The sequence below is a fragment of the Vulpes vulpes genome, chromosome 3 (genome assembly GCF_048418805.1).
Source record: "Vulpes vulpes isolate BD-2025 chromosome 3, VulVul3, whole genome shotgun sequence".
Classification (NCBI taxonomy): domain Eukaryota; kingdom Metazoa; phylum Chordata; class Mammalia; order Carnivora; family Canidae; genus Vulpes; species Vulpes vulpes.
In genome coordinates this window covers 3,513,320-3,538,389 of record NC_132782.1, presented here as the reverse complement: position 1 = coordinate 3,538,389, position 25,070 = coordinate 3,513,320, and the positions used below count along the sequence as shown (strand labels likewise).

The window sequence follows — 25,070 nt, the reverse complement described above, 5'->3', positions numbered from 1 at the left end:
GCTGACTGATAGGGTGCCTGAGACAGAACTACAGGTTAGCAACAGTCTTTTCTATCATGAATTCACATAAACCCGAGTTACCCAAACTGAAGTCCGTATTTCACTGGAAAAAAATGCTTTTAAGAGATAGAGGAACAAAAACAATTATTTTCATAGATTAATTCATTTTAATAAATCTTTTTTACCTTTCACTGACATAAATGTGATATCAGATGATATACAAATATTTTTATTTCATTAAAAGTTATTTACTTTCTGAGATTAGAAAGAAATAGGAGGAACATCAAAATAATGAATTCATAGAAACTTAAACTTTTCTTTTTAAAGAAATTCATTTAAGTGTAAAATACAAGCTGTGTTTAATTTTAAAATTGTATAGGTGCCTATATTTAAAAAATATGAAAATGCTTCACAAAGGATGGAAAATCAGGAAATGCAACAGAAATGTGACTTTACTAGCATACAAAGCACACTGCATGTTTGACTAGGGGACCCAGGTGTGGGGAGATGAGACCTTTATCTGGAATACATCTATCCACAAGGGGACTCACCTCTGGTGACAGCATCTAGTGCACAGCCACATCCTGTTGCTCCTCCTCCGATGACAAGGATATCGAATTCAGACATGTTTTGCAAAGTCAGTAGCTGAGCTTCTCTGGAAGGCGGCTCCCTGTTAACAGGTTCTGAAACGCACTCTGCTGCTTCGACATAGGCCAGGTTCACCTGATGTAAAAGTCCAAAGTCCGTTTTCAGTTTTTCATGTAGAATGCTAATGCAATACACTTTACATTATACTAAAACAAGAAGTTTGTAATGGAGACAAGCAATACGAAAGCTAGACCATACTCCATCGTCCACATGGAATTACAAGACTAACTATCTTGTAGAAAAGAAAAGTCCTTAAGATTCTAGAGGTTTTGTTTCGTTTTGTTTTGTTTTTAATAAGCCACAACGATTTAGGCATGGAACACCTAGTTTCAGGTTCAATATATCTCAACTGCTTGTTTTGGTTTCATAAATGGCCAAGTTCAACTATTTCCTACATGGGATAACAATTCCCAAATACTTAGTCTAAGACAAGTTATAGGAGAACAGAAGGAAATGTTTTACCCCATAACAGTAATTCATTCAGATAACATTTAAAAGTGTTGAAAGGAGGAGGAAAAAAAGCACTTTATGCCTTTCTGCAATTTCTTAAAAGTATATGTTCTTCATTCCTTAATTCCTCTGGCAAAAATAGATACTAGAGTTTGGAGGTCTATGAGTTTAGGCCAATATAATTAAAAAAGAATCTGTTTGACAGAAGTAATTGTCCTGTTTAAATGATCAGCTATAGCCAGTAGAAATTATATTTTTAAGGAGTTTAGTCTGAGGCTTCCCCATTAAATGTTTTAATATAAAATTATAGATTTTATATTTTTGATATACACTATTTCCATTTTTGAAAGCTTTAACAATAAAACAATTAAAGCCAGCTATTGCCCCTCTAAAGGATAATTACCTTCCTTGTTTCTACTTTTTCTTTCATTAGAATATAAGTTATTATCCTTAATCTAAAAAATGATGCTAGCCTTAAAAAAAATAGTTGTCAGAAGTTAGAGTCAAAAGCCTAGAAAAATAGGGAAGTAAAATGCTAATACTAGGTTTAATCACTATAGTGAATAGTACCGGCTAATGTTGCTCTAACAGTGAGTTATCCACAGGTATGTAACTTCTATTTTCCTTGCTCTAAATTACATTACTGTTGGACCAACTGGATTTCTATAAAAATAAATCTGGAAGCCACAGAGGATGTTGAAAGGAACCTGGATCAGAGGGTCCTAGCTTAGGACTCAGCACTTTTGTTTACCAGTGTGATTTTTGACACATTATCTCCCTGGGCTTAGTTTCTTCATTTGTAAAATGGGATAGACAGACCCCTGTGATGTCTCTAGCTCTACATCTCTGAGTCGTCCTCAGTCTGAATGGATGAAGGATATGAGGGTAGTTGGTAAACTGTAAAGTACCACCATAGTTGTTATTAGTTATTAAATAATTTATTTAATAGCATGTAAAAGGAAACTTTTAAAACACATTTTAATAAGTCTCATCAAAACAAAAGATTATAATCAGGTGCCATAAATTTTCAGGCTATATAATCCAATTGCAAGCCACAAAAATCTTATTCTCCTTTATATAACTCTTCCCATCATCTACTAATAACCATTTCCCCATGCTTATATTTATATACATTTAAGGTACCTAAATAAATGTAACCACTAGGCTTTGGAGAATGTGACATTTTTCTGTCATGGGTTTGCCTTCTCTTATCAAAGGAGGAGGAGGAGGAGAAGAGGCAGAGGAGGAAGAAGAAGAAGATGAAGAAAAAGAATTATATACATATATATGTGTGTGTATATATATATACACACACACACACATATATATATATACATGCAGTATATAAACATATAAAACTATGTAGAAAGAACAAGTGCCAAAGTAAAGCAAAGAAGCACCAGGCTATGGCCACTCTGGTGAGGGAGGGAGGGTCTTTCATTTGAGCATTCAACTGGCCCATGACAGATGGATAGGACTTGGACATAAGACTGACAAGTGACTAAACTGCCAGAGCATTTTCACACATTAAAAAAAAAAAAAATGCTGACATTTTCTGCTTGGTAAGTTTTATAGAAATACTCAAGAAATAAATTTAAGGACTATATCATGATGTAAGTTATTAGAACTTGGTAATACTAAAAGGCCCCTGGCCTACTCTGCTAACAGGTCATAACTAGGAATATTAAATTAAACTGAATTTCTTTCTCAGCAAGTATGCTGATGGGCACCCCTCATGTCTTATGGGTTTCTCTTTCCACAGACTACACTCTTTCTCCATCTTTGTCCCCTGTCTCATCCTCCTCCCAGTACACTCTATCCCATCTCAATTTAACGATAAAAAAATGCCTCTTACCATCCTAAAAATTCTGGAAAGTCCTGTATACCCTTGCTTTTTCTACTGCATCACCTCCTACTCACTCAACCAACTCCTCAATTCATTCTAATCTGCATTTTCACATACATAGCACCACCACCACCACCACCACAACTGACTCATGTCCACTTCGCTGCGAAATCCAGTCAGCATGGTTTATCCCTCATGTTAGCTGTCACCTCAGCACACAACTTTCTGTTCACTCACCTTGGCATCTGGGAGATAACTGTCTGAGCTGAGCTCTCTGTCTTCCTAGTCTCTCTTAACCACTCTCTCCTAGTTTCTTCTGGAGGTTCCTCTACTCCTCAACATTAAACACTAAGATTCCTCTTAGGCCTCTCTCTAGAGAAACCCTAGAGAATTTCTTCTACCTCCATATGGTCATGTAACTTTATACAATACTGACTTCCAGTTTTGCTCCGCTATTCTAGAACCCAGATATCAAACTACCTACTTGGCACCTCCATTTGGTATATTTCAAAATTCAAACACTTTCCCTGTCAGTGTTCATCAGGGAAGGTGCCTTTTTGCATCTAGTTGCTTGTGCCACTCCCTTATGTCCCATATCTGATCAATCACTGAGTACTAACAACTCCACCTCCTAAAAAAGTCTCAGGCCCAGTCACTTCATCTTCACTGCCCCTTCCCAGTCAAGATATGTCCCCTTTCCCCTGTACTAAGACAATATCTTCCCACTGGTCCTTACATACTCACCACGCCTACCTCCAAGTCAGTCTCCATACTGCAGCTGGGGTGGTCATTTTAAAACCCAAGTAACATCATTTCCTTGTGTAAAAACCTTCAAGAGCTTCCAGTGTAAGTTAGGTTATAGGAAGCAACTTTACTCTAGTTTCGAAGATTCTTTAGTCTTTTAGAGCAGGTTGAACTTAACCAAAAAAAAAAAAAAAGGACAATACCAAGTGCAGGTGAAGATACAACACAATTGGAAAGCTCTTATATTACTGGTGGAAATGCAAAATGAGACAGCCATTTTGGAAGACCTGAGTTTCCTATAAAAGTAAACAGACACTTACCATACAAGCCAGTAATCCTTTCCTAGATAATTACTCAAGAGAAATCAAAAGCTGTGTTCACACAAAAACCTATTGCAGATGTTTACAGTGGCTTTATTTATAACTGCCGAATGAGTAAACAAACTGTGGTGTAGTTATGCAATGGAACAATAATTGGCAATAAAAAAAAAACAGAGCACTGATAGACCTGACAACATTAATGGATCGCACATACGTTCTGCTAAGTTAAGGGTCAGCGAATTACGGTTTTCCATCCAAATCTGGCTGCCATCTGTTTTAATAAACCAAATTTTATTAGAACATAGACACACCCAATCATTCAGGGGTAGTCCAAAACTGTAATATAGCAAAGTGGAGAAGTTGCAACAGCAATGTAATGGCCTGCAAACCTAAAACATTTACTACCTGGGCATTTACAGAAAAATGTGCCAGTCCCTGGGCTAAATGAAAGAAGACAGACTCCGAAGTCTATATATGACATGATTCAATTTATGTAATCTTCTGTAAAAGCAAAAGCATGGGGTTGAAAAACAGATCAGTGATCATCAGAGTCTGGGGACAGGGTGAGGGAAACACTGGCTACAAAGCACATGAGAGAAATTTTAAGAAGGATAGAAATATCCTCTCTCTTTACTATGGTGGTGGTTATATGACTATATGTACTTGACAAAACTAATAGCACTGTATATTATAAAGGATGAATTATAATATATATATAATATATATAATGCAAATTATACCTCAATAAACTTGACTTTAAAAAAAGTAAGTAGACAAGTAGATAGCCGAGATGCACATGAAAAGATGCTCAACATCACTAACCATCTGGGAAATGTAAATCAAAACCACAATGTGAGGGATCCCTGGGTGGCGCAGCGGTTTGGCGCCTGCCTTTGGCCCAGGGCGCGATCCTGGAGACCCGGGATCGAATCCCACGTCAGGCTCCCGGTGCATGGAGACTGCTTCTCCCTCTGCCTGTGTCTCTGCCTCTCTCTCTCTCTGTGTGTGACTATCATAAATAAATAAAAATTAAAAAAAAAAAAAAGATTTAAAAAAAAAAAACACAATGTGATACGTGATTCTTGTCAGAATGGCTAGTATCAAAAAATGTAAGGGGCACCTGTGTAGCTCAGTCGCTTAAGCATCTGACTATTGATTTCAGCTCAGGTCTTAATCTCAAGGTTGTGAGTTCAGGCCCCACATTGGGCTCCACTGCTAGCAGGGAGCCTACTTAAAAAAGAAATAAATAAATTTGTTGGGGAGCCTGGGTGGTTCAGTCAGGTAAGTGTCCGACTCTTGATTTTGGCTCAGGTCATGATCTCAGGGTTGTAAGATCAAGCCCTGTGTCTGGCTCCACACCGGGCATGGAGCCTGCTTAAGATTCTCTCTCTCCGGGATCCCTGGGTGGCGCAGCGGTTTGGCGCCTGCCTTTGGCCCAGGGCGCGATCCTGGAGACCCAGGATCGAATCCCGCATCGGGCTCCCGGTGCATGGAGCCTGCTTCTCCCTCTGCCTGTGTCTCTGCCTCTCTCTCTCTCTCTCTGTGACTATCATAAATAAATAATAATAAAAAAAATTTAAAAAAAAATAAATTAAAAAAAAAAAAAAAGATTCTCTCTCTCCTTCTGCCTTTGCACCACCCCTTTAAAATAAACAAATGCTTTAAAAAAAATACAAGAAATAATAAGTGTTGTCAAGGATGTGGAGAAAAGGGAACCCTCATACACTACTGTAGGGAATATAAATTGGTGCAGCCCCCATGGAAAACAGTAAGGAGGTTTCTTAAATAATGAAAAGAAACAAGTATCATATGATCCAGCAATCCCATTTCTGGGTATTTACCTGAAGAAAATGAAAACACTAGTTGAATTGATAACAATAATAACGTGACATGTATACCTATCACACACACACACACACACAGCCATAGAAAGACTGAAATCTTACCATTTGTGCCAAAATAGATGGAGTATGAGGATACTGTGCTAAGTGAAATAAGTCACAGACAAATACTATATGAATCTAAAAAACAAAACAAATGAACAATCAAAACAGAAAAAGAATCCTAGATACAGAAAACAAACTGATGGTTGCCAGAAGGAAGGAGTATAGGAGAGATGGGCAAAAGGGATGAAGGGGATTAAGAGGTATGATCCTCCAGTTATAAAATAAATAAGACACAGGGATGCAATGTATAGCACAGGGAATATAGTCAATAATAGTGCAACAACTTTGTATGGTGATGGATGGTAATCACACTTACTGTGGTGACCATTTTATAATGCATATAAATACTGAATCACTATGCTGTAAACCTGAAACTAACACTATATGTCACTTATTTTTCAATTTTAAAAAAGAACAAATACGTATATAGTATTTATGTGTCAGGCCCGATTAAAAACATTTTACTTTTTTCTACTCATTGAATCCCCACAATAACCCTATAAGGTAAGTAGCATTGTGATCTCCACTTTAACATAACAAGTAATTGACACAAAGAAGAGCTAAGTAACTGGCCCATGATTAACGTAGCTCCTGTATGGAAGAGCCGGGCACTGCACCTCCGCAGTCTGTCCACAGACGACGTTTTATATTGCTACACCACACAGATGATGTGTAGTGTGAGAAAAAAATAAAGAGACAAACTTATCAGCTATGATAGGATGAGATATCACCAGTTACCAAACGCAGAAAGTTTTTGGTTTTTTTGGTATGGTTTTGTTGTGGATGCTTTTCTGAATAGTTATTCCAAAAAAAAATTTTTTTAAAGATACAGCACTATTGAGGGTAATTTATTTAATTTCTGACACTACATTTAAAACCACATTTTATTTTTGTGTATATTTTTCCCATAAAAGCTGGGAAGTGTTGCAACTGAGAAGCTAAGCACCAAGTTTATTTTAGAGGCAGTAAACACAGCCTAAGGCCCTACTTACAATTATGTCAAGAGAAAGACTCATATGGCTTCATATGGCTTTGAGTCTCAAAAACACTTCTGCACTCTACCTTCCTTAGAATATACTGGCTGACAGCAAATACAGAAGGGAAAGCAGCCAGAAACAACTGCGGCGGCAAGGTAATAACGTGCTTTAAGAGCAGAGGTATTTGTGCTCCAAACTTCCCCAGGCCAGCTCTTCCGAAGGCAGTTTGATTAAGCAGGAATCTGGGAGGTAGGTCCCGTTAAAAGATTGACCCAGAGATTCTGGGAGAAACCTTGGAATGGCAACATACCCCAAATCACCTAAGAGACCAAAACTCCGGTGTCTCGACAAGACACCTGACCCACAATCACTAACTCGTCCAATCAGTAGGTATTAGAGGTCCTCGGGAAGTCTACAGACTGGAGGACAAAACGAAAAGATGAAGAGTCAATCATAATATTGCTTAACGGGCAAAATTAAGATAAAGAGGCTACAAAGAGTCACAAAAAGCATGCTTAATCCAGACCTGAGAGGGCTTCCTGGAAATTATAGCTGCAGCAAGTCAAAAAAGACCAAGAGGCATTAGATGCATAACAATGACAGGAAAGGAAGTGGGAATAGCATGTGCTAAAACCAGAAGTCATGCTAATTAATGTATTTCTTTGCTCTGCACACTACTTTCTTAAAAACAGGAGTTACACATCCAATACTTAAAAGTTGCTATATTTTATATAAAAATGAGGATTTCTGAGATAAATCTGCTGCAACTGCACAGCAGCTTCTGCCCTAGGCAGGGACTGTATGTTCTTGTTAGTCGGGGGCTCCCGCTCACTGGTTTCACAGGTTTTATCTCACCCAGTCTGGCCGCTGCAGGCATAGAAGTTTGCTGACCCTGGCCTAAAGACAGGACAAGCCCAATACTATGATTCAAGATTGAATAATTCAGCTATTGAAGCCAAAAGAAAGGAGAGACCAAGAATTCCAACCCCTACTACCTAAGAAAAAATTCTTATCCTGGTGGAATTAGGAGAATATTTAATATTACTTTGATGTTATTATTTCTCATATTTAATTATGATGGTCTATGAGTAAGTAGGCATTTTTTAAAAACTTGTAAGCAAATGTTCATCTACATTTTAAAAAGATAAAATTCCTTCAGAATTCTTTTTTTTTTTTTAATTGTATTTATTTGAGACAGAGTGAGTGAGACACAGAGAGAGAGAGCACAAGCAGGAGTAATAGCACAGGGAGAGGGAGAAGCAGACTCCCCACTGAGCAGGGAGCACAACATAGGGCTGGATCCCAGGACTCCAGGATCACAACCTAAGCCGAAGGCAGACGCTTATCCACTGAGCCACCCAGGGGCCCCAAATTCTTTCAGGATTCTGAGAGTAAACCTGTAGTTTTTGTCAAGAGATTGGTACCTATGAACAGCTACAGAGAACCGAAAGCCAAGTTCATAATCTTTGAGAGCTTATATCTCAGAGAACAGGATTCAGAAGGTGATCAGTTTTTACAATGTCTGTACCCCATTAGACTTGCAAATTAAAAAAAAAATCCTAGACATTTGCAACTTCAGGTGAGACCGAAAACAAGATCTAATAATTAGTGTCTATTTCTGAAAGAAGTGCATATTTAAAGACCACAGGCAATTAACAACCAGGTTGTCCTGTAATCATGTATAGTAATAATTGGAGTACAAAGTAGGCTTTCATGCAAATCACTTCATCCTGCAACTATCACTCTCACTGTCTCCCATCTCATGTGATTCAATCACATATTAGTAATGTAACTGCTAGATTTAAGGGAAATCGCTTCATGTTCTGTTGTCACTGAAAAAGATCAACAATATTTTTATTTCCCTGGAAAGAAGGTGTGACCTGCAACTCCTTACAGTGAATCTTAGTGTGTTCTAATGGCCTTCACCTCCCAAATCACTTTGTGATTCTAAACAATGATGTTTTTTTCTTGTACTTACATGACAGTAAGCAACATTTCTCACTTGTGAACATCCTTGGTGAGGGACCTACTATTCCTCTGTAGGAACAGTTGCTAATGGCTGGACTGTCACCTACACTGGGGCCCAGAGAAGAGAAAACAAGTCCTTCCTTCTGGGGTGACAGCAGAGAGCTCCAGTTCACCCTGAAGATGCTGTCTGGCCTTTAAGTGGCTGCGATTCATTTGAGGAATCACACAAGCTCTTTGAGAATAGCAATCGTGATATATCCAAACTATTAAACTGTAAACCTTTTTTATAGCTGAAAAAGAGGGAAAGCGCCTTGGATCTGTGTAAATCTACTTCAGATAAACTCACATCATAATTGACTAATGATCTGAGGTTTGGGGGGTGTGTTTCATTGGTTTGCAAATAAATATTTCAGAAATTATATATTTGGAGGTATCTCAACTTGGTATCACTCTGGAGAAGACGCCTGAGCTCAGGGAGGCCAGAGGGGGAAGAGGCGGCACTGGGGCTTGATTGGTTGCTACTAGTCCCCACACTCTAATGAGCTAGCTCCTATAGGTTTCATCATTACCACAGAATGGAGGCTTCCTTTGGCCACCAAGGAAAGTGAGTTCAGTTATTCCTAATGCAAGTAACTGAGAGAATCAGAATTTGATCCCAGGTTTGACTCCACATCCCATGACTTCAGCTGTGCTAGGCTCTCTTTGCCTATTTATGTAGGTTACCTAGGCCCCTCGATCCGTCAGCCTCTCCAGCACCAGCAGTGCAGGGAGCTGTTATAATGACCATCAGTGAACTCAGAAGTCCTAGAGACTGTGGCCAGCCACACTGTGCAGTCAAGTTCTATGAAATAGCACTCTTCCTTAGAAACTTCCCTAACACATACACCTGGAAGCAGATATAGGGGGTTCATCCTCCCCTTGCTTGCAGGTAAATAAAAATTTCCAAACTTGACAATCCAGATGGCCCTCGGCTACAGTTCAGCTTGATGTTCAAAAATAGTTATAGGTCAAATTTAGGATGCACACTTTCCATTTCTCTGTGAATTATTTCTTCAAAAATATACTTTTTTTTTTAACATTTCTATTTGTACTCACGAGCATATAATTAGATCTCAGAACTTCTTTGTTGAAAGACCACAATTTACAAAATAAAGGAAGTGAGTAAAATTAACACTGCCTAACTCAACTTAAAGCATCTATTTTCTTCTTAATTTGCCAAAACTCTACCTACAGGAAGCCTTCTGCACATAAACATAATTTAACTATTAAGCTGGGAAGAAAGAGAGCTAAAGGACTCTCCCCAAAGCATTTAGAGAAAGTTTGTTCGGTCCTACAATATCCCTAAAAAGTTTCTTAAAGAGGCCTCAAAATGAATAAATAGTTGAAAATGAAATGCAAAGTCAAATCAGAATGAATGTCAATGTTGCTCTGTTAGCAACAGCCTAGAAGCTCACCAGCTGTCAACGCTAATCATAGCTCAGTCGTTGACTCACTGTGTGACCTCTAGCAGTACAGTTAACCTCGCTGATTTTGTATGCCAGCAATAAAATAGCATCACAAACTCCTCGAAGGCCTGATGTGAGTTATAACTCAAAGATATTGCCATGGCCCCACTTTGGGAGCTAAGTGTTAAATAAAAACCAAAATTATAAGGAAGATGATAGGATGCTCTTCAAAGAACATTTCCAGCTCTGTCTGCATAATTTTAGTGCTCTTGATGAAACATGCCTCTGAAGAAACGGTTAACCATATAGAGTAGTTAAGAATAGTTCAAACTGGTCTTATGGAAAATATAGTGTGTTCAGAATCCTCATCAAGCTTTAGATATCAGACACAGCCCCAACATATTTAGTTGTGTTTCTAGGAGAAAAATAGTTTTTCCAGGAATCTATGCAAGGGTTCTACATAAAAGTAGCAAGTGAATGGTATAGTCTTTGGCATAAACTCTAACAATAAAACTCTTATCAAAAGAAATGCAGCTCATTCGTCAACTGGATTACAAACTCAAGTCAGGACGCAGATATAATGGCTGGATGCTTAAACTTTTTCTCTTCCTCCAAAGAACACCACTGGATTGCATTTCCCACCCTCCCTTAGAATTGGCTAAAAATGATCCAGGGGGTCAAAAAGCCCTATAATATACCAAAGCCACCAGAATAAAGAGACACAGACCCCCCCAGTGATTGCAAAAAACAGGTCCCCCACCTATCTTCATTGAACTGTACTGTGAGCAAGAAACAGACCTTTGGGACACCTGGGCAGCTCAGTAGTTGATGTCTGCCTTTGATTCAGGTGGTGACCCCCGGGGCCTGGGATCAAGTTCCGCATCAAGCTCCCTCCATGGAGCCTGCTTTTCCCTCTGCCTGTGCCTCTGCCTCTTTCCCTCTGTGTCTTTCTTGAATAAATAAATAAAATCTTAAATAAACAAATAAATTAAATAAGTAAACAAATAAATAAAATAAACCTTCATGGTGAGAACCCCATGAGCTTTGGGAGTTATTACATCAATTAGTATGCTCAAATTAATACAAAATTATGGGATATGTTTACCATTACAACCCAAGACTCACAGCTCACCTACCCTGCATATAGTCCATGCAGAGTTTTTAGGGCCCATCATTTACAGAAAAATAAAGTCATACATCTAAAGCTCCAGAAGGACAGATCCCTAAACACAAGCTCCACGAAACCTCAATGCAGAGACATTTCTACCTTTATATCTGACACAGTGCTGAAGTCAGCAGCTCTTCAACCTGTTACTTAATCACGAGTCCCTTCTCCTTCATTTGCATTCTTCATATGGTATCTAACACGATAGTTCCCCACCTAAACACCAACATCAACAGTAACAAAAACTGTCTAAGAACAGTTGCTATTCCAGAACTTCATAATATTTTTTTTAAGAAAAAGGCTGTTTATGAACTTATGAAAAATGCCTCTGGAGATGGAAGATTATTTACTTAGAACAAACAAGTCTGCTGGCTGGAATTGACTCACAAAGTTAAAAGCAATCTGGTAAGCATAAAGCAGACGTGGCATGTAATAATTTCAGCTCCATCAGTGCTCAGGAAGATTTATATTGATTTCAAACCCACATATACTCTTTAGCTTAGGAACCAGTAGAATATTTATAACTGAGGTAAAATTCTTAGAGATAATGACTAAGCATTAGTTACATCCAATCAAAGATACGACTGAAAAGCAATATGAGTGAAATTTTTAGAATTTAAATTTTCCTAATTGACATCATGTCCTCCTATGTGCTCTACATGTTGTATTTATGTATTTGTGTATTTTAAGGCTTTTTTTTTTTTTCTTAGCAGTTTTGAGTTTACTACAAAATTGAGAGGAAGATCCAGGGGTTTTCCACATACCTCCTGCCCCCAGACATACATGTCCTTCACCACCATCGTTCTCCAGAATGGCACATTTTATACCACGAACGAACCTACACTGACACAATCACCCAAAGTCAATAACTTACTTAAGAGTTCCTCTCTTGCTGTTGTATGTTTTACGGGGTTGGACAAATGCATAATGACACAGAGCCACCACTATACTAGCATACAGGGTGGTTTCTTTGCCCTAAGAACCCTCTACGCCCCCTCATCATCTCCCCCACACCCCAGGCAACCACTGATCGTTTCACTGTCTCCAGCAGTTCTGGAGAACTCCCTAGTGGAGTTCTTCCATTATCATTTTTTTTTTCCCTGTCTCTTCATGGCATGATAGCTCATTTCCTTTTGGTGCTGAATAATAATAGTCCGTTGTCTGGATGCATCACCGTTTATTTATCCACTCACCTACTGAAGGACATCTTGGTTGCCTCCAAGTTTTAGCAATTATGCATAAAACTATTATAAACATCCCTGTGCAGATTTTCGTGTGAACATAGTTTTCAAGTCTTTTGGATAAACACCAATGAGAGCGATTGCTGGATCATATGGTAAGAATATGTGTAGTTTTGTAAAAAAAAAAAAAAAAAAAAAGCCCAACTGTCTTTCAAAGTAGCTATACCATTTTGTGTTCTCACCAGCAGTGAATGAGGGTACCTGTTGCTCTACATCCTTCACCAGCATTTGCTTATGACTGTTAGTTCTCTTCAACAGATATTCATCTGAAATTCATGCTTCCCTATCCTCTACCAGTTTCTCTGTCTGGCAGTTAATATAAGCCACATTTTGCCAACCAAAAGCTCTGCTATGGAGAGAAATCTAGTGTAATGGCATCCTTATTATGCCTAACAGGGCTAGGTCTCTTTCAAATGTCCCCATCCTATATCAGGGGAAGGGAAAATACTGAAGACCTGCCTTATGTCAGGTACTGTGATCACTGGCTTGAATATATTGACTTAGTGCTTGGCTGCGGGAAAAAGCCTGAGTCAACGACAGTAAACTTACTTCGTAAAGGAACTGGAGTTTTGAAAACTTTCATAACCTGTGCACATTAACAGGCCCACCAAACTCCCCCACACACCTGTGTGACAGATGAATTCAGGAAGCTAAATATCTGTTCATTTGGGGGTGGGGGTCCACTGAAATAAATCCCAAAGAGGATCTTAGATTCACTAGAGGTGATTATTCTATTTTTATTCCTTCTCCAATCGTATCTTTTGTACTTTGAGTCATTAGTATTACCAATGAAAAAGCTCTGCTTTATTAGAATCTCTTACAAATAATGTATTGAGAAGAGGCTGAAATTACAAGTTAAAACAATGTTCTCAAAATTCCTATGGATTTTAATTATTCATGCATCACTTTGCCTCTCATTAGCATATGCATTTTTCCTTCTGAGTTTTGATGATACTAGCAACAAAGGTAATACAGTTTTACCTGTAATTCAACTCACCTAACACATCACCACTATCATTTTTTTCATGTTTCCTTAATTCATACACAAAACAGAGTGAATTCTAGTACTTAGTAAGCCACTCACAAGTGTAGTAAATTGCTGTCTCTTACAAAAGTGAGAAGCTATTTTGCAAAGCATGAAGATCCTGTCAATAATTACTACTACTACATCATTGGCTTTGGAAAATAATAAGTCTAACTACATTCCACTTCAAGCTAAAATGATACAAGAGAATTTTTTAAAAATCACCCTTTTAAAAATACGGTTTGTTTTTTAAAATGCTTCACACCATGCAATTCCAACAAATAACATTGTACTATATAAAATTAATTTATCAAAAACACGTATTCACGTAACTTTTTAGAAACATATCAGCCATATAATTCTAGTCTGCCATAACTCGTAAAAACCTAAGTAGAAAAAGAGAAACAATTGGAACTTCAAGTAATTTATTACTTGCTACAGAAAAGGAGTTTAATAACCAGGATTGTCCACCTGAGTATTGGCTCATCATCAGATCAGGAAGCAAGGCAAAGAGAAAACAGCAGGTGTTGTATACCTGGTTTCTGGCCATTCTCCTGCAACTGCAGAGGATGGACATACCAGTGCTGCTGATCTCAAAGTCTTAACAACGTAACCCTGAATCCAAGGATCACCAGTGACAAGAGCAACTTTTCTGCAACTCATAACCACACTTTATATTCTTATCACCTGGGAATCTAATACTAGCTCACACTTCTTGAGACCTTACTATGTTCCAGAAACTTTTGCAGGCTTTATTGCTCTTCAGCATTCCTATGAGGGAAGTAACACTACTCTCCCTAGCTTACAGACAGAGGAAAATGAGGTCCAAAGGGTTTAAGAAAATTGTCCTTGGCCTCTTAGCTCTTCAGTAGATCTATGTGTTAGATGCAGGCAATCTTTGCCAAGATCATACTCTCATCCTTTATGTTATATCACTGATGAGTGGAAGGGAATTGGATCAATGAGAATCTCTGAATTACCCAATTCTAATACAATCACTCCTCAAACTGAAAAGAGATCTTGATTCCCTAACCTGAAGCTCATTCCCTGCCTTTGTAGGGTACAAAAAAAAAAAAAAAAAAAGAAGAGAACTTTCACATCCGGGCTTTGAGAAAGCTCTCAGTGGTTTTCAGGCCTCACCTCAGAGTTGGCTCACAAAGCCCACCATACCTTCAGAGTGGGTAATGGAAGAAACAAACCAAGCATGTGTTACGTGAGAGGGCCCACTCTCAGACCTAAATAGATCTTTGTTACATCAGCCACACCACTGGGGTTAAAAAAGAAGCCCACACTATCACACCAGTGTTTCCAGTTAGACCTAGAAGGTATGAAATAAACGTTGAGTTAAAAAAAAAAAAAGTTTCAAAAAGTGCCTTTGGTCTATAATGGAAGACAAAAGCCTGGGGCAACCCTCAGTGAAATCTTTGTACACCCACACTGTTTGTGTCCCCATTCCACCAGCCACCCGCATTCCTCCCACCTACCTGAGGAATCTTCACACAGCCCTAGCTTTAACACTCTCCACTTCCGCTCCTCAATAAGGTTTACTGGCTCTGAAAGCACACAAGGCCCTCTCTCTTCATTTTAACTTTCCTCTCCATCCACTTCTCTCACCAGCTTGAAATTAGAAAAGGAAGACTCCTCCATGAAATGACACTTCCATTTCACTAGATATGAGGAAATCACTCAAAGAGCATCCCGTCCCAAGAAGAAGGCTGGATGTCCTCCAAGTCCCTTCCAATTAAATTTTTTTTTTTTTAGATTTTATTTATTTATTCATAAGACACACACACAGAGGCCGAGACACAGGCAGAGGGAGAAGCAGGGTCCCTCCGGGGAGCCCGATGTGGGACTTGATCCCAGGACCCCGGAGTCACGCCCTGGGCCAAAGGCAGATGCTCAACCACTGACTCACCCAGATGCCCCCAATTAAAATTATTATTAAACCAACCTATACTAAATAGTGAATGACAAATAACTTGCTCTCAAAAATCTTGCACACCACCACAGAGATGTTTGCTTGCCACATGCCTGGTGGGATTTAAGAAGGTGGTATATACCCACTGTGCTTATATCCACTACTCAGCCCCTTGGTCCGTGGCATATAGCCTGGGGAGAGGAAAATCAAGAAGACTGTGGAAGTGTAATCACCTACTGTAGGTGAGAAAATAAAAGGAGGAGGAAAATGAAATGAATAGGAGGCCTCTCCAAGGCTATGCAAAAAAACCCTACCCATGTAACCAAAGGGAGCCTAGAAAGTGGATGACATTTGTGGCCTCAAATCTCCTTTCTTGCAGGTGGACACAGTGAAAAACAAGTCAGCCAACATTCATCTCTTCTCCCCCATCAGCGTCCTCAGTGGAATAGGAAAATTTAGGTTGCTCCAGCTCCGAAAGAAAATAATAACAATAATAATACCAACAATATCTCCTTAGGCCATCTCTTCTAACTCTGATTTATCTGAAAAGAAAAAAATCTCTGTGCTTCCCTTGAATCAACAATGGACACTACTGATCACTGAAAAACAAAATGTAAATTTAATAATATGCTTGTATGCAGGAAAGCCATACTATGACATGAGACCAAACAATCATTGCTATTACCTGTAACCCCTAACCAGTCTCCAGAAATGCTAGACTCTCCAGAGATGTCTTTTATTCAAGCAATTTGGTAAAAGGTAAGTGAACATCTTATTTAATTTCATAGTGCTTCCTGTTTAATAAAAGAAAAAAACATATACATAATACCTCTTCTTCTATTATCCTCCTTGTAAATACAAGCTAATTTAACTGTAGAATTGATTTTAAAGGTTTTGTGTGGGCTGATGTGGCACCTAAATGCTTACACATCGCAATGTCTCTTCAGTCAAATATGCTTTAACAATTGACCGACTTTCAGAGTCAACTCGTTTGTATTTAGAATACAATCCCTGCCTGTATTTTAGGAAGGAAGCTTCGTGCTCAGAATATCAAATGAGCACAAGCTCTAGGGACCAGTGCAGGAATGCCAGCAAAATGTGCCTGAACTTGAACTCGACAGATGGCTTTCTACTACGTCAGTATCTTGGACTTTCAACACCAACCTACTCTTAAAGGAGGACAGTTTATTAGTTAGAATCTTCTTAGAAAACTGGAAAAAAAAAAACATAAAAACGCAAGTCAATACTCTAAGCATCGCTTTGCAGAAAAATGGAGCACGCCTGGTCACATTTAGGACCCAGCTTCTATAAAACATAGCCAAATAATGGGTATCAAAGGGCAGATTTTTCTTGACCATTGAAAAGTCCCCCGGAATGGCCCTGATTGGCAGATATTTTCTAAGAGAGGACAGCTGAGGCCTCTGGTCATTTTACGTCCATGGCTCAAATGAGTTGTCCTCTCTTCCCCCTCACTTCCCTTCTCTCTTTTTTGCTAATCCCCAGGGCTACATCCCAATGTGCTACCCAAAATATGCTCACAGCAGCAGCTTCAAGGGACAGGAATCACCAACCACAGAAGAATGCACACTCTCGGATGAATGTCTTATGCAAGTCATTGATTGAATATGCCTATGGTGATTTTTCTCAAAAGAACTTGTCAGATTAAAATTATAAATGACTTGAAACTGCTGGTATCTGTTTCACGTGGCTATTAGGGTCATCAGGATATCTAACCTAGGAAGGAGAAAATGGCAAAATGACCCAGAAAGCAAAAGATCCTTGTTTTGCCTGGATTTTACTAAAATTCACCCCTGACATGATTATTAGAGACTGTTATCAGCTGCTTATCATGTGAAATTAAGGAAAAATCAAACCAACCATATGAAACAGTATGACCTCAGTACAAAGTTATAAACTCTGAAGTAGAAAATGCTTGCTACGGTTAACAGACCTAAACCATGTGCCAGTTTAGCAACAACTCATCAGATTAGATATTATGACCTCTGGCGCCGGCACTTGCCAGTGTCATTTCAGACAGCCCTGGTGAAGAGGGCAGAAGTAACCCAGTCCACTGAAGCCATGTCCCAGACAGGCCTGCACCTTCTGAAATAGCCTCAGCAGGAGCAGCATCTTTTCACATTTACTTTTAAGCAACCGAGGCACTATTTTTAAAGGAACAGTACACGAGCGAGGATGAGCTTTATATAGCAAGGCAGTCGATTAATAATACCTGAAAGTATGATATACACCTGGGGAAACTTTAAGCGCCATGTGCTCAGAGGGAAAGATGAAAAAGACTAACACGACCTATTCAAATCCCTCCATCTTTGGGAAGAAGCATTAAAAATGAGCCACTTTTCTTTCTTTTTTCTTTTTTTAATGATAAGCCAGCAAATTGATTCTTCCCAATATGTGTTTTTAAAGTAGTATTTCTTGGGGCACCTGGGTGGCTCAGTGGGTGAGCATCTGCCTTTGGCTCAGGTTGTGATCCCTGCAGGGAGCCTGCTTCTCCCTCTGCCTATGTCTCTGCCTGTCTCTCTTTCTGTGTCTCTCGTAAATAAATAAATAAAACCTTTAAAAAAAAAAAAAAAAGAAACTGGTATTTCTCACTCAGGATCTAGAACTCCAAGCAATGTGGCTAGTCCCACTGCCTTGGAGCACAAAGAAAAAAAAACATGTGCAAGGCAAGCCATGGCCTAAAGGCTCTCACAAAAATGGAAAAAATAAGTAGTTAATAGATAGTCCAGCTGCATACAGCTTCCCAAATTCTTTTACCTCCGTCTTTGAATCAGGAATACACCACGGAGCTGGTATCATAAAATGCCCTAGTGACATGGGTAAGGGAGACCAGGAGACTATAATACTAACATCAGAGGTGCCTGCCAGCATTTCAAGCCTAAAAAGAACAAAACCAGTCACCAAAATTATTTTCTGGCATCAATTCGGTATAGTTGTAGTGCAAAGGTGGGGGGGGGGGAGTGAAAATAAACTGAGTACTTTAAATGATCTGGAAACTTCATACCAATCTCATTTCATGGCTTTCTCCCACTAAAAATGTTATCCACTATAAAGTAATACTACATACACAAGTAAATCTTTAAGAAATAAAACCAAGATTCAAAGTTGGGCCTTTTGTATAGGCTCTGTTCCATTTCCTTTCTCAGATGCCTGCCTGCCTTCTAATAAGACAAACTCTTGGCAGGAACACAGAAGGTACCCAGACATTTGGATGAATTAGAGAAGGAAAGTCTAAATGAACAAACCCTGGCCTTTGGAAATGAGGCACTCTTTTAAAACCAGAGAGCCAAAACAGAAGCTAAATAATGTAATGCTTTCTGGTAAAGAAATTTACTTTTTAAAAAATGATATACACACAGTTCTCAAGGATCATTAAGGTAGTACTCCAAATTACTGTCTTTCAGATCAAGTGGAGACAGTAATTTCTAAACAAACGTACACACGCCCCATATGCAGTTCTTTAACAGATAGAAGTTTCATATTATAATCAAAACATGCATAATTACTTACTTGCTTCCTTCTGTAATGAGCAAATTGAGAGAGGCCTAGAACACTTGCAAGAGCACCTCCTCCAACAAGAATAGTCCCTTTCACTGCTTTCTGAAATGCCATTTCTTAGCCTACAAAGAAAAACAAAAAGGAAACAGAAGTGAATTAGGATTTTGATCAGATAACAATCCCCATCATAAAAAGAGACCTTGCAAGATTCTGAACCAATATTAAGCTAGAAAACAAAACATAAAACAAGGAAGTTATCATGGGCCAAAAAACATAAGAAAAAAAAAAACAGAGACAAGGGAACTGACCACATAAAAGTGACCTTCCAACAGGAATTACAGAAAGAAAAGCAAATGAAGAGACAACTGAAGATACTGACACAGCATAAAGTCAAGAGAGCCTTATGAAAAGAAATGGTATTGTGTATCTCACGAAACTGCAGGCTGTACTTGCAAATCTGTTCAACTGCTAATCCCCTCCACAAGGAAATGGGGGCGGGGGGGGGGGGGGATCTGCGGCTAGTGGAGACAGCGGGCCTCGTGGTTCCTGCAGGTGCTCTGGCACAGGTGCAATTCACGCCGTGGTTCAACTCCCTGCCTGGCCTCTCCCCTCCCATCGAAGCTCTCAGGAGGGAGCCAACACAGGTGCATTCCTCAGAACAATCTACACTTGACAGATAAGAAGTCAAGCAGACCGTGCCTTGATCCTTTCACAAAGCGACAAAAGATAATTCCTAGTGACAGCTAGAATTCCTGTCATTAAGGGAACTTAATTAAAAAAAAAAAAAAAGTTTTCTTCTAGTCAGGGTTGCACAGCACGTCAATTTCAAGGGGCAACTCTCCATATCCAGCACTCTGGTTTCTGTTTTCAGTTTTTTTCAGACAGACAAGGTGAGGGGGGCACCTGGGTGGCTCAGGTCAGGAGCCCGGCTCCGGGAGCCCGGCAGTGGCCCCTCCCGGGCCTGCTCCCACACGCGGACACGCCTTCACTCTCTCTCAACTGTCAAATAAAATCTTAAAAGAAAAGGGGGGCGGTGAGGAAGGGCGGTGCAAAAGGAGAGGGAGAAAGAGAATCATAAGCAGGTGGAGGGCAACCCCGAGATCATGACCCAAGAGGAAGTCAGATGCTTAACTGAGACACACAGGAGCCCCTTGCTATATATTTCTAAATAAAATCTTGCATTGTGTTAGCTCTTGACTTTCTTCTCATCTTGAAATAGAAGTTTTTTTGATGGCTTCAATATCCTTTAATTTTTTAGAAACACCACACAACAAAAGTGCATCAAGATGAAAATTCCACCAAAAGAACCCTTGCCAGCTTTTATTTTGCTAAACAAAAAAAGATAAAACCATGTGATCTTAAAAAAAAAAAAAAAAAAAGAGTTCTAACTTAGAGTTGATATTGAGCAATGTGACCTGCCTGAGACTTTTCATTCACCGTAGCAGCTGTCACAGCCACATATTACAGGGAAGCCACTACCCTATTTTCCTGAATGGGTGGAGGTCAGACCTGTCTAGACAACATGCCTTATACTCTACAAGTATCTCATGACTCAGGAAAGTATTTAATATGAAGTCAGTTTTAACCTAGGATACTAAAGAACATCTAGTATCTCAATGTAAATTAGGATACATTCAAAATGTTCAGGTCCATATAGGATGAATAGAATCCATTAGCATAACTACACTAAATCAAAGAATTTCAGTGCAGTTGGTAACTGTGATTTCATAGAAAATTCATTTTGGAATCCTATAAATTATATACTAAAATAAAAGTTGGCATTTCTGAAAAATTTATTTTTTCCTCTGACCATACTCCTTCTGACGGACTAATAAATTCTAAGACTCATCTTTTCTATTAAGATTCTCACCAGAGGGGCACCTGGGTGGCTCAGCGGTTTAGCGCCTACCTTCGGCTCAGGTCACGATCCCCGAGTCCCGGGATCAAGTCCACATCAGGCTCCCTGCATGGAGCGTGCTTCTCCCTCTGCCTGTGTCTCTGCCTCTCTGTATGTGTGTGTCTCTCATGAGTAAATAAATATTTTTTTAAAAAAAGATTCTCACCAGAAAAATATTTCACATGCATGTTTCTCTACTGCTGGAGGTAGAGAAAGGTGCCCTCTTTCCCAAGTGATGCACAATAATCAGTATGCCAATATGATGGCTATGGGCGTCCATTCATCATTCAGTCTACCCTAAGGAAAACTTTACATCCAAGATTGTTCTGATACTGAAAATCTCAACTAAGCCAACTTGCAAGGCACTCATTTGTCATACCCCACCATCACCCTCCCTCGTACTTTTGCGTATGTTCATATGGGTTGCCTATCACACAACAGTAGAAACCCTAGCAGTCCAGAGACAGCATCTCCAGGCTAACGGGGTTCCCCTGACAATGAGGGACAGAGAATAGAGACCTAGTTTTATTTACCTAAACAATGCTTGTGCCCACCCCATATAGACAGCAGCCCGGTGGTGTCCTGGATGTGAATTTTGTAGCTGATGGACTTTAACTCAGTATCATTACTTCTGAATTGTTGATAATGTCATTGATGACCTCACAAAGAATACCACACATCAACAAAGCCAGCTGAGGGATGTTATATAACACAGTCAAGGAAAGCATCTCAGCAGAGGTGTTCACTCAGCCACTTCAGTTTGGGGTTAGTTTTTCCAATTGTGTAGGTTCCTGCATTCCCTGCTCAACTTATTATAGTGCTTCAATTTCATTTCTGAAACCAAACCTCACTAAGGGAGATATTTTCATGGGTTTTCTCAATGAGCCACTAATACTAATAAAAAAAAAACTGCATTAATACATTATTTTGTGGAGTTAGCAGTCATATTAACGATAATCAATAAAGAGTTTCTCTTTCCCAGTACTTTCATAAAATAGCCCATGCTTAGGGGATCGTTATTTCTATTGAGATCAAACCCACCGTAAGACCACCCAGCTAGTTGTAATGTAATCACTCTTACAAGTAATTCAAAAACATACAATGGAATATTACTCAGCCATTAGAAATGACGAATACCCACCATTTGCTTCGATGTGGATGGAACTAGAGGGTATTATGCTGAGTGAAGTAAGTCAATCAGAGAACGACAAACATATGGTCTCATTCATTCAGGGAATATAAAAAATAGTGAAAGGGAATAAAGGGGGAAGGAGAGAAAATGAGTGAAAATATCAGTGAGGGAGACAGAACATGAGAGACTCCTAACTCTGGGGAACAAACAAGAGGTGGTGGAAGGGGAGGTGGGTGGGGCGTGGGGGTGACTGGGTGGCGGGCACTGAGGGGGGCGCTTGACGGGATGAGCACTGGTTGCGGTACTATATGTTGGCAAATTGAGCTCCAATAAAAAATAAAAATAAATTAAAAAAACAAGTAATTCAAAAACAAAAGCACAAAATCAATTTCAACCGTCTCTGCTAAGATGATGATGATCATCATCATCATCACCATCATCAATGTTAAAATACTGATAGTTGACATTTATTGAGTATTTGCTAGGTAATAGGCACTGTGCTTTCGATTCTACATACATCAGCTCATATCACCCTCATATCACTCTAATTTCATAAAAGAGGCAGTTGTGGTTCAGAACGGGTAAGGGATTTGCCCAAAGTCACTGACTAGTAAGTGAGAAAACCACTACTTAGTCTATACTCCTAACCACCGATTGGTTCTACCCTGCCTTTTGCTCTCAAAATAGCAACTTTTCCCCAAAGGCCATGCCATGTTTCGCTGTTATTCCTAAAAGAGGGTCCTGTTCTCAAACACTCCCCTCATGTGTACATTCCTTGGCTTTAGGGTTTCCCTAAGTCAGTGAAGAAACCTCTGACAAAATATCTATGGTAATGTAAGAACACTGTTTTACGACTGAACAACAGAAATTTAAAACCAGATAAATATAAACCATATGCTGTGAACTATTTGTATCCACTTACATCCCATCATAAGGAGAAAAGTTTTCACGATGCTTACAAAGAGGAAACGTTGCTTCCAGCTAAGCAAAACTGCAACTGGGAATATGGATAAATCTTTACCTTTTGTAACTAAAAGTGTCAGAAACTAGAGGTAGAAAAATCATCCAGAAATAAAATTAGCTTATTTTTTTAAGATTTTATTCATTTACTTATTTATTTTAGAGAGAGAGAAAGAGAGAGAGTGAGCAGGGACAGGGAGGACAGACAATCCCAAGCAGACTCCCTGCTGAGCCCAGAGCCCGACGAGGGGCTCAATCTCAAACCCCTGAGATCATGACCTGTGCTGAAACCAAGAGTCGGACACTTAACCAACTGAGCCACCCACATACCCCACAATCAGCTTAGTTCTTACAGCTGATGTCCATGTCTAAGGGCCCATGACTTAAGTTGTTTTTGTTTTTGTTTTTTAAGATTTTATGTGTTTATTCATGAGAGAGACAGAGAGAGGCAGAGACACAGGAAGAGGGAGAAGCAGGCTCCATGCAGGGAGCCTGACGTGGGACTCGATCCCTGGTCTCCCAGCGCTAAACCGCTGAGCCACCCGGGCTGCCCCCATGACTTAAGTTGTATGTACATGGACTCAGGACCAGCTCCCACACTTGCACAGAGAAGCACCAGTCCTCCAATTATTGGCAGGGGAACACCAGCCCAACTAAACAACCCTGAACAAAAAGGTACTAAACTAAATAAATACATCTGTGAGTTTATCAATTGCACTCAAGGTGCTTACAATTTGGTGAATTAAACATCAAAGTTTTACAACTCTATATTATAACTAGATGTGCCATATTGAGTGTTAATACTCTGATAGGCAAAAGACCCTGACTAGCAATCTTAAGAAAAGAAGAACAAGGCTGGAAGCATCACAAGTCCCCATTTCAAACTACATTTCAAAGGTATATTATTCAAGAGTATGGTATTGGTACTGAAAACTTGTTGGCACTAAAAACAGACTTGTAGATCAATAGAGAACCCAGAAATAAACCCATGTCAATTAATTTTCAACAAAGGAGCCAAGCATACACAACAGGGAAAGGACAGTCTTTCCAGTAAATGATGTAGGTAAAACTGGACAGCCGTAGGCAAGGGAAAGAAAAGAAAGAAGGAAAGGAGGGAGGGAACCATTACCTTATACCATGTTCCAAAACAAACTTAAAATGGATTAAAGATTTAAATATAAGACCTGAAACCATAATACTTCTGGAAAAAAAAAAAAAAACCATGGAGGGTAAGCTACTTGGCACCGGTCTTAGCGATGATTTTTTTGGATTTGACACTGAAAGCACAGGCAACAAAAGCGAAACTAAAGAAGTGGCGCTGGGTCAAACCAAAGAGCTTGGGGGATCCCTGGGTGGCGCAGCAGTTTGGCGCCTGCCTTTGGCCCAGGGCACGATCCTGGAGACCCGAGATCGAATCCCACATTGGGCTCCCGGTGCATGGAGCCTGCTTCTCCCTCTGCCTGTGTCTCTGCCCCCCTCTCTCTCTCTCTCTCTCTTTCTCTCTCTGTGACTATCATAAATAAATTAAAAAACAAAACAAAACAAAAAAACCAAAGAGCTTCTGACAGTAAAGGAAACCATCCCCAAAGTGAAAAGGCAACCAGCAGAATGGGAGGGAGAGGATGCTGCACATCACAGACCCGGTTGGGGTCAATATCCAAAACACATAAAGAAGTCATGCAACTGAGTCGCAAAACAGACAGTTCAGTCCTAAAACCTGGCTGAGGGAGTAAAGGGACGTTTTTCCGAAGAAGACCTCCAGCGGCCACCAGGCACCCGAGAGGCGCTCAGCCTCATCACCAGGGCGCAAGTGAGGCTCCGTGGGTTCCCGCCGCGCCCACGCCCAGGCCGGCGGGGTGCCCCGGGGAGGGGA

The 25,070-nt window shown here is 39.7% G+C and overlaps 1 protein-coding gene across 13 annotated transcripts in view; it reads right to left on the bottom strand.

The window, feature by feature from the left end:
- GPD2 (glycerol-3-phosphate dehydrogenase 2) overlaps positions 1-25,070 on the bottom strand; it is a 149,112-nt gene that overhangs the window by 83,704 nt on the left and 40,338 nt on the right. For 12 of the 13 annotated variants that reach the window (XM_072751549.1, XM_025994241.2, XM_072751545.1 and 9 more), the window contains 2 exons: positions 19,221-19,330; positions 552-723 (listed from right to left, as the gene is read on the bottom strand). In XM_072751549.1, coding sequence (XP_072607650.1) covers positions 552-723; positions 19,221-19,322 — 274 coding nt within the window. In that variant the 5' untranslated portion in view covers positions 19,323-19,330. Of the gene's footprint in view, positions 1-551; positions 724-19,220; positions 19,331-19,587; positions 19,691-25,070 lie in introns of those variants that run through there. The other variant, XM_072751548.1, reaches the window with a different exon arrangement.